We start from the raw sequence: 14,972 nt of genomic DNA, 5'->3' as shown, positions 1-14,972 counted from the left end.
GGTATGTTGGCCTGAAGTTGTCATCTACTACCCAGTTATCCAAAAGATGATACAAAGAATAGCTCCTCCTTCAGAAATTAGAGAATGATGATCTCTTGGTCCTAGAAAACCTCATGATTGAATGAATCTATGGGTTATGCATGCATTTTCTTTTGCCTCTTTGTGTCTAAGATCATCTATGCAGTTATCCAATTATCCATGTGATTATGAGCCAAGTTAGACTAACATAAAAAGGGTGAGCGCAAGGTAGATCTCACAACAGCAACATATTTACAAACTTGATCAAGGAATGTTACACTTACTCCCAATTGGTCATTTGTACAAAACGCTCCAATCCCACACCCCGAACTTCCCAAGTTCTAGTGTTTGAATCACCAACAATCTCAAACTGCTCGATGGGTGCACTACGTTGTCTTTTAACCTTCTCACCAACTTGTAAATCTTCATCTGCACTTAGTACAAATGTATCAGCCATTTATAAAAGTCTATTCTATCAGAGCTGTTTAGGTAACACAAGAAATATAGAATTTGGACCTTCTGGGATCACCACCGTAGGGCAGGGTAAGGACTGTAGCATGGCATATGCTCTATTCACCACCTCAGTTGTCCCCTTCTTAGTAGCCGCACTTATGCAAAGAGGCTCAATTCCTTGCTCTTTCAAATAACTTTGAAACTTCTCCCACCTTTCTGCTACTTCTGGAATGTCCATCTTGTTAAATGCCACAATAAAAGGCTTCTCAGAAAGCAATGGATTGAACAGCTCAAGTTCAAGTCGCACTGCCTCATACTCCTGCTCTGGCTGCTGGCTCATACCATCCACCATGTGAACCTGCATCAATTGGCAATAACATTTTGTTAGTACAAAATTCTGTTAACTAGTATTTGAACTTCTCAATGACACAATCTTCAGTTTTACATCCTGAAGACATTTCTCAATATTACAATGTTCAGTTTTACATGGATTGTATGTTGCAAGAGTTGTGGTATAGCACACGAGTTTTATGTTGTTCCAACATGCTTTGTGTTAAATACTCAGTTGTACTGCAGGAAGACTCAACAATCATGTAGGAGTCGTTCCTTCTCCAAGAAGAGAAATTTCTATTGAACAGCATCTCAGTGAAGATCTCCACTGCAGCGAAATACAGTGCAAGATCCCACTACAGAAAATGAAGAAGAGACATAAGGGATCAACATCTCCCTGGCTATCTGCTCTTAGGAGATGTCAAGCATAAGGCTAGTAGGATAACCAATCTGGCAGTCTATAATGCCAGACTGGTTATCTGCAGAATCTCTAAGTGAGTAAAAAAATGAATCATAAAATTTGAATCACCCTTCAATCTATCCTATCTACCTCTTTAGAGCATTCCTTATATGTATCCATGTAATCGTGCAAGGTACTTCACACAAGCATAGCTGAACATCAATGACAACCATATACTTATCCCAGAGCTATAACAGCACGATAAGCATTAACTGCAGAGAATTTGGTAGCTGAAAGACAAAGATTAAGCCTATCCTAGTGGGCCTAGTCCAATAAATCCAGAGACTAAAGTTTTTAGACATCAGCGGGGTACTAAAGAGGCTCGATCAACTCTTTCCAAACTAGTATTCATAACATGAGGTCTGATATATGTTGTAAGAGCCAAGGAAGGCCCAAATTAACCATATTTCCAACCAGACACAGGTACTGCTGAAGCTTCAGCTTCAAGGAATCAATATTAAATTTTGACTCTTTTTAATGAAAAGGTAGAGATCCTCTATAAAAGAACAAATCTTCCATTATTCTAACTATGAAAACATATCCAAAGATAGCCGCCACACTCTGAGAAACTCACTATCATTATGTACTAGTGCACCACATTATCTTTACATGCCCCATTGTTTACTTTTAGTGACCTAGTAGTTCTCAATGTAGGGTACAACTCTGGACTGACTAGAAAAAAAGGCCACAATGACAAAGGCCATTGCCTCAAGGCAGAGACAAGAAGAAAACTTAGATCATAGCACTGGTCAAGAATCTGGGCATATCAATCAGTACTTGTTGGACACCCACAGTCTATTTTGGCCTACCCTCATCCTCCTCCTATTTATTTACCAACTTCACCTCCTCCATCTTACACACATTACCCGTATCCATCTTCTCAAACACCTCATGGTTCTTCGTCCTCATCAGCCAAGCATGAATGTAATGATAAGACTCGTTTAAACGAGTCTAGCTATACTACTTGGTCCAATCTCATGAGACATGTCCTTGACTCACAAAATCTATGGGATATTGTGCATCAAGTTGGAACCCCAACCTAATCCCGCACTTGATCCATATGAGGTTGTCCACTCATGAAAGGCTAGGAATGCCTCCGCTCTTGTTGAGTTGACGCAAGGCTTACTGTCTAAGTTTCACTCCTAACTTTAGCACTTTGACTTAGTGTCTAAGCATTGGGAACACTTGATTGACCGCTATGTAGCTCGGAATAGGACTTGTCGCATCAACTTGGACCATAAGCTTCAGAACTTCAAAATCACTGTCGGTGATGACTTAAAGGTCAAGTTGACAGAAGATCAAGTCGACAGAATATCAATGACCCCTCGCTGAATTCTCCACTACACGGGCTTCTAAGTCCCCTAGTGATTGGGACCCATTGTTCCTAAATAAGATGCCAATGAAATATTTCAGCTTTGTCCAACAAGTGATCTCATAGCCCACTATGCCCACGTTCTATAAATTTGAGTGTTAGCTATTGCGTTAGTTCCGCTATTTGATCAATATCATGGAGCATAAGGCAAGAAAACTCAAAATTCCACTCAAACTCAAAATCAATCTAGTGAGACCCAAGGGAACACCTAGTCATCTCTCAAAACTAGGTGGTAGAATGTACCAAAGAAAAATCGGTATTGTCAACATCGTGAACGGGTAGCCATTTTGATGATGAGTGTTAATCAAAGGCTAGAGGCACACAGCCAAAACCCAAGTCCCAAACCCTTGCCCATCAATCGGGCAATCCCCAATAGGGGAGACAGGGTGGTAGCAACCAATCTTGGATGCAGCGGAGAGGTCAAACTCACACTACCACGAGTCAGCCATCACAAACAACAATATTCTCAACACCAAAGAGCTTGTCTGACTGGTCTATAGAGGCCTACATCATCTCCATAGAGAGATTTGAGGATGTGAGTCTCATCCACACCTGTGAGTTGCCTCCCAATGAGATGATTGCAAAGGCCTACTCATCACAGCCAAGTACTTCAGCTATTCCTTGGCTTGTGGACGATGGAGCCACTCAGTATGTGACCCCCATAGAGAACATCTTCATCTCCGGAGCCCTTATAACCGAGAGAGTCCAAGTTGGAAACAACTCATTGGTCAAGACTCAAGCAAATCATTGCATCAATTCTTTACAACCACCCCAGTCGAGATCCTAAACTCCTAGACTAATTCAGTGATTGCTCACGATGAGAAATAATCTAGTGGCCTATACCATTAGCCACTGCACCAGAGCCTACAAACATTGAGCATCTCTGGCATTTTTGCTTAGAACATCTTGAGTATGATTATCCTTATGAGCTATAATGTTGACATATGGTGAAGGGTCTTCCATGCCTAAAGCTATCTTGAGACATCTGTAAAGCCTATCAACTTCGAAAACAACATTGTATTCCATTTTCTTAGCAATCCACTCTTAGGGCTAAGCCTCATCTGAAATTGATTCATGTTGATCTTTGTGGACTGATATCCACCATCGCCTTGAATTGCGTGCTTTATTTCTTTTTGATTATGGACAATATCCTGCTAGCTTACCTCTATCAACTCCCCCTCACAAAATGGAGTCATAGAGCATAGGAATCTGACATTCATGGATATGGCCCCCTCTATGTTGCTAGCAACACAACTCCCTAATCATCTATGGGTCAAGGGTTGCTAACACCTCCGCGTACATCCTCAACCGATGCCCAACTGCAGTAGCCCCTAAGTGGACTTCCTACGAGGCATTCTTTGGCGATCAGCCTTTAGTGTCCCACTTTAGAGTCTTAAGAGTATCGTGCCTACATGCACACTCTTGAAGTTCACATAGGAAAACTCACTACCCGAGCTGATCTCTTGGTCTTCATAGGTTACTCCTTTGAAGCGAAAGCCTTCCATTTGTTCAATCATCGAATGAACAAGGTGATCGTTAGGAGAGATGTAGTTTATGATGAGAGGGATATAATGCAATCTTCTACACCGGACTTTGAGCCAATTTCTCATTTTACACCATCAGAGATATTGCCTATTGAACCAGGTCTTCTTCCTGCTCCTACTCCACCTACACATTCTTCCACTCCCAAGTCCCCTCTACAAGAACCATTACCTTGCTAATACTTGCAAACCATGCAGGATTCAGGGATCCTTTCATAAGATTCCACCCTAGAGGACCCTAGAAGATGTAGGAGGCTCTTCAGCACTCCCATTGGTAAGAGGCCATGGAACAAGAGCTTGAGGTATTGAGCGAAATGTAACTTGGACCTTGGTGGACCGTCCAAGTCACAAGAAAGTCATTTGGACGCAGTGGATCTTTCAAATAAAGCTAAAAGTTCATAGAACTTTAGATAAATACAAGGCCCACCTTGTAGTGCAAGGGTTTTGACAGAAGTAAGACATTGACTATGAAGAGACCTTTGTTTCCACCGTCCGGTTGACATTGTTCCGTTTGTTGGTTGCGCTAACTACTCACCACAATTAGCCGATCCATCAAATGGACGTCAAAAGTGCCTGAACAATTATTTAAAGAAGGAAGTCTATGTAGAGCAACCACCTTGGTTTTTTTCTACTGATTGGAAAGATGAGGTTTTTCGCTTACAGAAAGCTCTTAATGGGCTGAAGCAAGCACCACAGTCTTGGTTCTAACGGACGGACAAGTTCTTACGAACTCATAGATACCATTCGACCCCTTATGACCTAGACTTATATATACATATCACTTTAGAGAGAATCAGCTATGTTTTGCTTTAAGTAGATGGATTTGCTAATTATTGGCACAGATTCTACTGCCATAGCAGAAATTAAAACCAAGCTTTGTGCCACTTTTGAGATGACAAACCTCGATTTGTTGTCTTATTTCTTGGGAATGGAGATAGTTTTGAGATATATTCAATGTATCTCACATGTCACATTGGATTGCTTGTTTACGTGTTTTGAGATATCTTTAGTGTACATATACTTATCCCAACGTATGGTTCTCATTTATGTTTGTAGGGCTATACTCATTCAGATTGGACAAGAGATCCTGACATTAGACATTCCCTTAGCACTTACCTCTTTGCCTTGGATACAATGTCCATTTTTTTTATCAAGCCATAGACAGAAGATGATGGTAGCTTTCGCCACTAAGACTGAGTATTGGATGGTATTCAATTATACCACCAAGGCCATCTACCTAAGGAGCCTATTGGCGGACACCCTCTAGCATAGCTCCAGTACATTAGCATTTTGTTCATATAAACATGCATATATGCGCATTTATCCCTTTTCGATCTTTAGTGTGGTCAACTCTAGATCCACCATATTCATGACATTGCACAGACAATCTACGAGGTAGTCTCCCTTGTTTGCTTAGCTTATCTTACTTGCTATCCGCACATCTTTTTTGCCTCTGGACATACCCACCATATTTGCTTCACCTACCCTTAGCCCATTGCTTCATCATCAACACCTAGTAATGGTAGGGTTAGCTTACTTGTTTTGTGAAGTTCTTGGGTCTGACTATTTTTTATTGTTAGTCTCTTGTCGGTCTACACAAACAATCTCCCAAAAAAGAAAAAAACAAACAAGCAAACAAACAAAAAACAAAGTTCATTGTGGTTCCATTTGCCTTTGCAAGACTTGGTAGGCCACTGGGCAACGGATGTGCACCCGTTATCCAATGCCTCGATCTCTCTGAGGTGACCATTTGGACTCCCTTAGTAAGATAACCATCGCCTCTGTAGTCTTGGCAAGCCACTAGGCAACCGATGTGCACCCTTTATCGATGCCCTAGCTACTTTGGAGTGGAACACCTTGGGTTTTATTTTATTTTTAACACAAAACCCAACTTTGTGTTGGCCTTCCTTTCTAGCTCATTTTTGGGCCTAAGAGAGGGTGTTGAGCTTAAAAATGCATTATATGTTGATAAGCCTCTTAAATAACCCCAAAAATTCTTATTAATATAAAAACCCTAAAAAGGGGAAGCAATTTGAGAGAGTTAAAACACAGAGAAATTCTAGATCGCTGAGGACCCAAAACTTTCTATCAATAGGCATGTTGCCATCCATTCAGCCTTAATCTCATTTTTGTAGGTTTCACATGATCTAGCTTCGCTATCCACACCCCATTCGCAAAGGACATCTCAGCTAAGGCTACCTGACATTATTCCCATCCATCCAACCCATATTTCCTAACTCCATCCCGCAGTCTACATCAATTTCTACTGTGTTTGCTGATCAGCCACATTGTCTATCACTGGTCACCTGCTGAACTGCTGTATTTATGATCTACTGCTGCTATACGGACTGCCACATCATCATACCTGCGTTTTTTGTTGCCATCAACCTACCACGTTATCAAACCTATGTTTTGCTACAGTCAACCTACCATGTCATCACCAACGGCTGTGTTTGCTAGTTTTCTCTGTCATCTACCTCTAGTACAACATCATTCTTTGGTGCATTTGCTATTGTCAAGCTGCCTTGCTGCAATTCGGAATCCGTAAAGAGTATGACAAGCTCTCCAGCTCATTATCTCTGCATTGGTCCTTGAGACACAAGAGTTTGAGGTTCAGAATTCATTTCCTACACTGTTTGTTTGCTACATGAGCATTGCATTATTCTGCATTCATTGACTTTTTCATTCAATGTGTTCATTGTCTCTAAGTTACCCTAACCCTAACAATGCTCTGTGTTGAGTTTATGCTTTGTCGTATGTTTTATTTGTGTTTCTACATTAGGGTATTTCTTTACAAGGGCTTCTCCTCATAATGGGGGCCGTACAACTTTGAGCACCATTAATCATTGGTAGCATCTTTCGAGGGTGCAAGATTAAGCATATCTAACCCATCCAAGATATGCAAGGGTTTTGATCTTATAGATCTTCTAATATACAACATTAGCACATGGTCAATCCATAACAAATGCAGGCAATTGTAGTTTTAACTTTGAATTTCTGAATGTAAGAATCTGCAGGTTTTCACCCTTTCTTGGGTTTTCCACAATAGTAAAAAGATGCACGTTTGTGGATGGTGCATGAGCTTTGTCAGGATCAGGTTTGAGAACTTTGGACCATTTGGGAATCTCACAATCTTGTGGCCTTTTATGATACTGTTTTTGACTTCAACTTTCTTAGGAGATCTCTGCAGCAGTCCCTTTATTACTGCTATACACTCCAGGATTTAATCAGGATCAGTACTCTCTCTTTTTCTAAATTTTTTTGATATGGTTGTGTTCACACTGGACTTGCTAGTCTTTACATGTCAATATAATTCCATACTGTGGTAGCATCTGAAAAAAAAGTGAGTGTTGAGTCTCTGTCAAGCTGTCATAGGGTTGGCCTGCATTTTCTGCTCACCTTCATTGATATTATCTTTCAACTTTGAATGTCTCTAATCTTGGGTGCCTTATATTCTGTTAATGCCTTGTGTTCAACTTTGCTCACTTTCAGATCTCCATTCTGATCTGAATTTTCTGTGCATAAGGCCCCCTTCTCTTTACCTGTTGCTGCCTACCTTTGCAGCTCCTGCTCAGTGATTGCTTCTACTCATCTGGTTTGACCTTAGTACATCACCTTTGTCATAGCTATACCTTCCCTCTTGCTAAAGAGTTACTTCATTATCTATGCCTGTGTACTCTTCTCTGACCTTCGGAACACAATTTTTAATTGTCCCACTATTAAGAAACACTCACAAATTATATTCATTCGTTTTGTTGATAAGCTACCATTTCAAGTGATGCAGCTCAATGTGTTTTATCGAAGGCCTGTACTTGGCTTCCTAGGGTAACAAAAGGTGTGTCCCTGTTCACACAAGCACAATTCAGAGACATCTGATAAAATTGGAACGATACAGAGAAGATTAGCATGACCCCTGCGCAAGGATGACACATGCAAACCAAGATATGGTCTAAATTTTTTCTTGCGACATGCCTCCTTCATAATCATGATATATCATATAGCCGATCGAACTGTATAAAGATACATATGGAGAAAATAGAGAAGAAGAGAAATCTATTTAATCAAGTTTATGGAGTAGGAGCAGTGGGACTTCACGACACAAGATAGAAAACTGCAGGTACTACAGCATAATTTAACGAGAAGTCTTCCAATAAAAAAAGCATTTTGTTCCTATGTCTCAACTTAGTTGATCTTAATTATCACTTAACATATACATAAGAAGAACATGGACAACACAAAGATGCGTACCAACACACGACAACGCTCTGTATGTCGTAAGAATTCATGGCCCAATCCAATACCTAAATGGGCACCTTCCAGTAATCCAGGCAAATCCGCAAATACCATTGTTGCTTCAAACCCCATAGACACAACACCTAGATTGGGTAATAATGTGGTAAAAGGGTAATTTGCTATGGCAGGTTGAGCAGCACTGATAGCACTCAACAAAGTGCTTTTTCCAGCATTTGGAACTCCTATTATTCCAACATCTGCAACAAGCTTCAACTCCAATTCCAGCCACCTAGCAATAGATCAAAGAATGAGCAAGTAATTACAACATCCATAAGTGCACACAATTTAAATAATGCACACTGACTCATCAATGGAAAGAAAAGAAACATATAACTTGGAGATAATGAAGAAACCCACAAAGTAGGAGACCAAAACAAGCCTTAATATGGTAAGGGGTGAACCCCGCATAAAAAGCGAGCGTCACCTTGCATTTTACAAGAACTGACCCTAATGGTCATTCTATGAAAGTTGAGAAAACGAGAAAAAAAGAGCAATTTTGCAGCATGTTTTTCGTTTTCTGAGAAAAATACATGCTATTAGCTCTAAAAGGAGCGATTAAAGTATTGAATATGTCTGATGTACAGATGGACCTGAAGCATAAACTGATGTTATGTTCTTGGTTGTATGCAGCTGGACACTTATTACTTCTGCACAAAGAATCAGAAACCCATACTTGGATGATAGGTCTCAAACAGAGAAAGGGTGCACCAACTTCTTAAATGTGAAAGCCTCCTATCTTGGGTACATTCTGGCAGCCAGTGTGATTAAAATGCACTTTGAGAGGGTCTAGCAAATCTGCCCCTAGAATTCCCAACAATTCTCAGCTCCTTAGCCTCCAGGAACCCAAATGTCTCATTAAATGTGTCACCAGTGACCAAGTTGCAAATATGCCACTATATAGAGCTAAGAGACATGACTACACATGCATATCTGTGATTCTGCTGTGCTCATTTCTGTCACCATTTTCCTTTAAATAAAGCCCCTCCACAGGAAGATGGGGTCAGTAACAAATCATTGAAAGCTTTGTGTGTATCCATATGAATTATGTACATTTTGGCCACAGAAACGTCACAGTGCAGCAAGTTTGTTTGATGTCACAAGGCTTACCTTGTAGCTTCAGTTCAAAAATTAAATGGTCATATACAAGAAAGATAGTTGTTGCCCGTTCTATTTTGGTGGACTTCCCAAGCTTTAATGACAAGACAGATCATATTTGGAATCAGACAAGTTGAAAACAAGCAGTAGAGGCACAGTAAGAACTTGTAATCGTTCATGTGGCTGGCGATGACATCATAGAACCATGTGGTACTGCATGGCAGTCTGCAAAATACAAACTAAAATCACCAAACTAGTAACCTTGAAGAGCTGACTAACTTTACCTTTTAACACTTCATCCATGTGATAAGGAGGGTGGAAGAGGTGGCTTGATAACAAAAGGTATACCAGTAGAATGTAGATGAGAAGTGTGCACAAGTAAAACCACAACATGGCTAGCCAAGGTTATTGAGTATGATTCATACAATGTGCCCATGAAACCCCAAACCAACAATAGATGAAAAATGTTAGAGCTCCATAATGTTCCCCACAGACGGAATGGTATGGCTCACAACCAAGAGATGACACACACAAGCACTACAAAATGCATCAAAAGTAATAATCTCTTTTGAGCCTTATCAATGCTTGAGGAGACTTTGACACTCTACTTGGAAATGAGAAGATATGTTTTAATGAACTTTTCAGGGATCTTGAGGTATGGACTAGATTCTACAGCCAACTTTGATAGGTGGATGAGGAGCCCTATCACACTATTTGTTGGGATCTTGCCACAACAATCGCAAGTCTAATGGTAGCATGAAGAGTACAAAACTATGGTCAAAGAAAAGGTATTGATAGATAGAGGATAGAGAGGTAAAGCAAGAACAACATTGAAGAGGTAGAGGTAGAAGTAGATCAAGTGAAAGGGATTAGGAGGGGATCAAGAAGGGAAAGATGAAAAACCAGAGGGAGAGGAAGATTTAAGAGCTAAAGTGGTGACTATAACCATATGGTTGGTAGTGATGTGTGTGAACACACTGAGGACCTCCGGGGAACTTTTTTTCCTCACAAGGGCATTCTTTTTTTGTGGCTTTGTACACATGCCCATTCACTTTAGGGCAAACTTAGTCTTGTAAATCTTCTACATTGATACCGCTAAATACATTTTGTGTTGTGTGCTCTCAAGCTTCTTCTTCTCCATGTTGTATGTGTGCACTCTAGCAATCCTTAATCCAATATTTGGTATCAAAGTGGACATTGATTATGTAGGCCATCTCATGGGCTTCACATGGATGTCCTTTGATCCATATTTTGGGCTTCCTAGGTATTTAAATTGTCATTAAAACAATTGTTACAACTTACCCCTAATGCTCTAGGACCATGTGACACTAGGGTTAGGGACTCTTATGACACTTTAAGCCGTTTAGGGTTAGATTTTTCTATAAAAGCACACTTTGTGCAACCCTAGCACATAATGTGTGGCATTATCCATTGTGGTCATTCGAGTGTTGTACTCTCATTCATTCATTTTGCCCCTTGTGCTCTAGGATCCTAGTGACGCTACGGTTAGGGTTTCTTACGATGGTTATGTAGGTTTTCTTTAAAATCACACTTTGCGCAACCCTAGCACATAATGTGTGGCATTATACACTATGGTTATTCGAGCGTTGTACTCTCATTCACGCATTAATACATCATTGACTTTTATTTTGTGATTGAATATCATTGTTCATCAATTGATTCTCTCATTATGTTTCATTCTCTATCTATTAATGATGCAATACTTCAAACTTGGGCCAACAAAGGTTGCAGAGCCACTTTCAATTGTGACCATCCACTACCAACAATTTTGCCATGGAGATTCTTCAGCTTGGCTGGTTGCTGCCTGAAGCAATTAACTTCATGCCAGTTTCCAACAAGTGGTAGGTGACAGTCACATGTCACCATTTCGGCCATTGTTGACACCATTTGGCCTCTCTCCCATGTGAACACAACTCAACAATGCCACTCTCTCGCTGAACAGCCACCCTTGCAGCCCCTGTAACATCTCATCCATCTTGGTTCCCGACACCAAGTTCACAGCCCTTCTAGCTGAGAAGTTCAACTCCTGCCACTGGAAGTATTGCCGTGTGGCTGCACTGCACATCAGTCTGTCGCACTCAACAATCCAGCTTGACATCCTGCCACCTCATTATACAACCGCGCCAAGCTCAATGCCATAGTACCACTGTGTTTCCATGCAGGACACTCCCTATTAGACTAACACCGCCTACAGCTCATTGCGTCTCTTGGCAGCCCAGTCTTCAGCATCATTGATTCTCAGCCCACGTGGCTCACTTGGTGATGCAGATGGCAGTCTGCCATGGCTGCCGATATACCTCGTGCTACTGCTGACAGCTGCAGTCACTTTCTCCAGCTTACTGCCCTTCCCATCTAGCCACCAACACATGATAACATGTCGGCAATCACCTAGTCACAACCACCTCACCATGAGTGCAGGTCACCAGTCCTTCTTGTAACACCTATGCTCTAAGAACCTATAACAAGGCATGTGGCTATCCATGATGTGGAGCAACCGAAGCAAAAAGATAGAGCTGTAGTAAACACAAAGAACTGAACAAAATAATGAGAACACATGTTCTCAAAAGTAATGAACTTGCAAAACCGAACCCATATTCCAAAGCGCAAGAGTCTGTCCAAAGGCACGGGCTGTGGGCAATCAACAGAGTGCTTTTCAATCTCCCTCTCTCCAACAAGATGCAGTGTGCTTGTATCACATGATTGTAAGATGAAAGAGAGGCAGCCTATAAATAGACTAAAACAATACGACCAAATAATCAGATCCGCAAATATCATTAAATGCCACAAATACACATTGGCTAGCATAAAATGTACAACACCTCAAAAATGAAATGCACTAAGAGCCCATACAACCATGATATGTACATCGTCAACACCCTCTCTCAGATAAATCTAATAAGTATGATAAATATACATTGTTAAAGATAAACCATAGTACAAACAAGAATGACTATCAAATAAGACTATGGATATCCAAGGAACGGGTGATCAAGCCACCACCAAGGTGCCTCGGAAAGGCACCTATATAGATGTCGATCCTTCCCATTGCAGTCTACTACCATCTGGCACCTAGTTCCAACCTCCATCACCCACATCCAGCTATTGCATGTTGATCCTACCACTCCGACTTCCATTTGCTCCCAAGCATTCCTTTCCAATTGGAGGCGACCAATCTAGGCTGCATTTGCTGTCATCTGTGCCTTCTAGAGCTGTCGCCATCATCCATGTGCTATAACCTACATCAAACTGCATGCATTTGATCTTCTCTCTCCTCCACAGGATCTTCCACACTATTGCCTACACTCTACATCCCATCAACCATTCCAGACTACTTGCATTTACCTTCTACAGCTCTCGGCAGATATATTCTCTCCTCCACAATTTGCGTTTGTAGTTTTCTCTCTCCTTTACTACCTATCTGCATCAAATCCAGTCTTCTAGGCTATGTTTGTTGGTGTTCAACTCTCGAAGGCTGTCTTTGCTGTATTTCAAGATCCATCAAGAGTTCAACACACTCTCCCACTCAGTACTTTGCCTCAATCCTCAAGACATGAGTTCGGGAAACAGTTTTCATTCCTATACACCTTGTTTGTTGCATGAGCATGCATTCTATATTCACTCTTCAATCATTCATTCAAATTCATTGCGTTCATTGTCTCGGAGTTCCCCACCCCTAAGTATGTTCTTTTCAGTTTATGCTTTGCCATATGCTTTCATTTATGTTTCTGTTTAGGGTATTTCTTCACATGGTATCAAAGTAAGGTTCTCTTCCATGAAAACCCGGTCTTTGACTTGAAAACCCTTCAAAACAAGCAAGAACAACAAGAGGGCAAGATGACTTCAAACACATCTTCATCACATCATCATGATACTCCTGAGCCTAGCACTTCGAGACACACGATAAAGTGGGCTTCACAGCTTGCTTCTCCATCCAATATGGCCAATTCAAACTACAATGGAGTCCACAACCATATGAGATTTCACAAGCTGAATACAACCCCATACTCATGTATCGAGCTCAATAGTAGATTGAAGGTAAATTTGAGATTTCCCCTTTAGATTCAATGCACCGGTCTACTAACTTTGCAAGAAGAATAGAAGTTTCACAAAGGATTAATCACCCTTATGTGGAAACTAGCATGAGATATAAACCATTTTCTTCTCCACCTTCATTCACTCCCATGTGAGGTACGCATGCTACTGTGAGAGTGCGCAGCGAAAGAAGAACACGAACACAGAGGAGAGGAGAGAGGAAGCAGAGAATGAAGGAAGATAATCTACACTGACTGAGATGAATGCTGAATGGACAGAACAGTCCCTGCACGCAGCCCGGAGCGTCAGTGAGGGAACCAGGACAGACTGGAAGCAGAGGCAGCACCAATGCCGGAGACGGAGACGGAGGGAGGAGTGCTGAACCTGCAGAGCATGAATGAGATGAATGCTGGACTGACTGGGGGGGCAGCTATAAATAGCCCCCAGCCAGAAAACTGGCCGACCAGCTAAACTGGCCGACCTGGCCAGATCTGGTCCGACTGGCCAGATCTGGTCCGACTGGCCAGTTCTGGTCCGACTGACCAGAACTGGTCCGACTGCCCAAAATAATGGGCAGTCACCCCAAAAACAGCCCAGATCTGGGCTGTAAAATGCCCAGGGCTACATGCTGACTAAAGCAGCCTGAAAACACACTGACAGAGCTCCTCTGTCTCCTGTCAGACTCTGACAGGAGCTCACAACCAGGAGATGACAGACTGAGACTAAATAAGAGCAGGCTAACACCCCCTCTCAACTCCTGGGAGAGACTGAAGACCCAAGAACCGCATGTGATGAAGCAAAGAAGCCTGAGGCAAAGGCTTCGTAAAGAGATCAGCTGCATTGGCCGCCGTAGGACAATAGACCACCACCAGCTCCGAATCCACGATCCGCTCTCGAACATAGTGATACTGAACCTCAATGTGCTTCTTACGAGCATGAAACACCGGGTTCTTGGCCAGAGCAAGAGCACTCTGGTTATCCACGCGCAGCTCCGTAGGACCGGTCTGGGTAAAGCCAATCTCCGCGAGTAAGCGACGGAGCCAAACTGCCTCCATAGCGGTCGAACATAGGGCCCGATACTCAGCCTCTGTAGAAGAAAGTGCCACAGTAGGCTGCTTCTTGCTGCTCCAAGAGACAGCACCAGATCCAAGGGTGAAAGCATAACCTGTAGTGGATCGTCGCGAATCCACATCACCTGCCCAATCAGAATCACTCCATCCAGAAAGGGTAAGCCCATCTCCATACATGATCCCAAAGGATCGAGTCCCCTGCAAATAGCGAAGAACCCGCAAGGCCGCCTGCCAGTGATCCTGGGTAGGAGTCTGCATAAAGGAAGACAATAAAGCCACCACAAAGG

At 41.9% G+C, this 14,972-nt stretch overlaps 1 protein-coding gene and 1 non-coding gene across 3 annotated transcripts in view; one reads left to right on the top strand and one right to left on the bottom strand.

The window, feature by feature from the left end:
- Positions 1-14,972, bottom strand: part of LOC148026329 (GTP-binding protein OBGC, chloroplastic-like) — a 55,820-nt gene that overhangs the window by 17,440 nt on the left and 23,408 nt on the right. For both annotated transcript variants that reach the window (XM_087690748.1, XM_087690749.1), the window contains 3 exons: positions 8,423-8,696; positions 535-829; positions 303-447 (listed from right to left, as the gene is read on the bottom strand). In XM_087690748.1, the coding sequence (XP_087546874.1) occupies positions 303-447; positions 535-829; positions 8,423-8,696 (714 nt within the window). The remainder of the gene's footprint in view (positions 1-302; positions 448-534; positions 830-8,422; positions 8,697-14,972) is intronic.
- On the top strand, positions 8,029-8,133 carry LOC148026330 (U6 spliceosomal RNA). Its single transcript, XR_015692995.1, has one exon. It is a non-coding gene; the product is annotated as a U6 spliceosomal RNA (small nuclear RNA).

The sequence above is a fragment of the Lygodium microphyllum genome, chromosome 13 (genome assembly GCF_053477565.2).
Source record: "Lygodium microphyllum isolate KBCC chromosome 13, Lygodium_microphyllum_v1.1.10, whole genome shotgun sequence".
NCBI classification, from domain to species: domain Eukaryota; kingdom Viridiplantae; phylum Streptophyta; class Polypodiopsida; order Schizaeales; family Lygodiaceae; genus Lygodium; species Lygodium microphyllum.
This window is presented reverse-complemented; position numbering and strand designations above follow the sequence as displayed.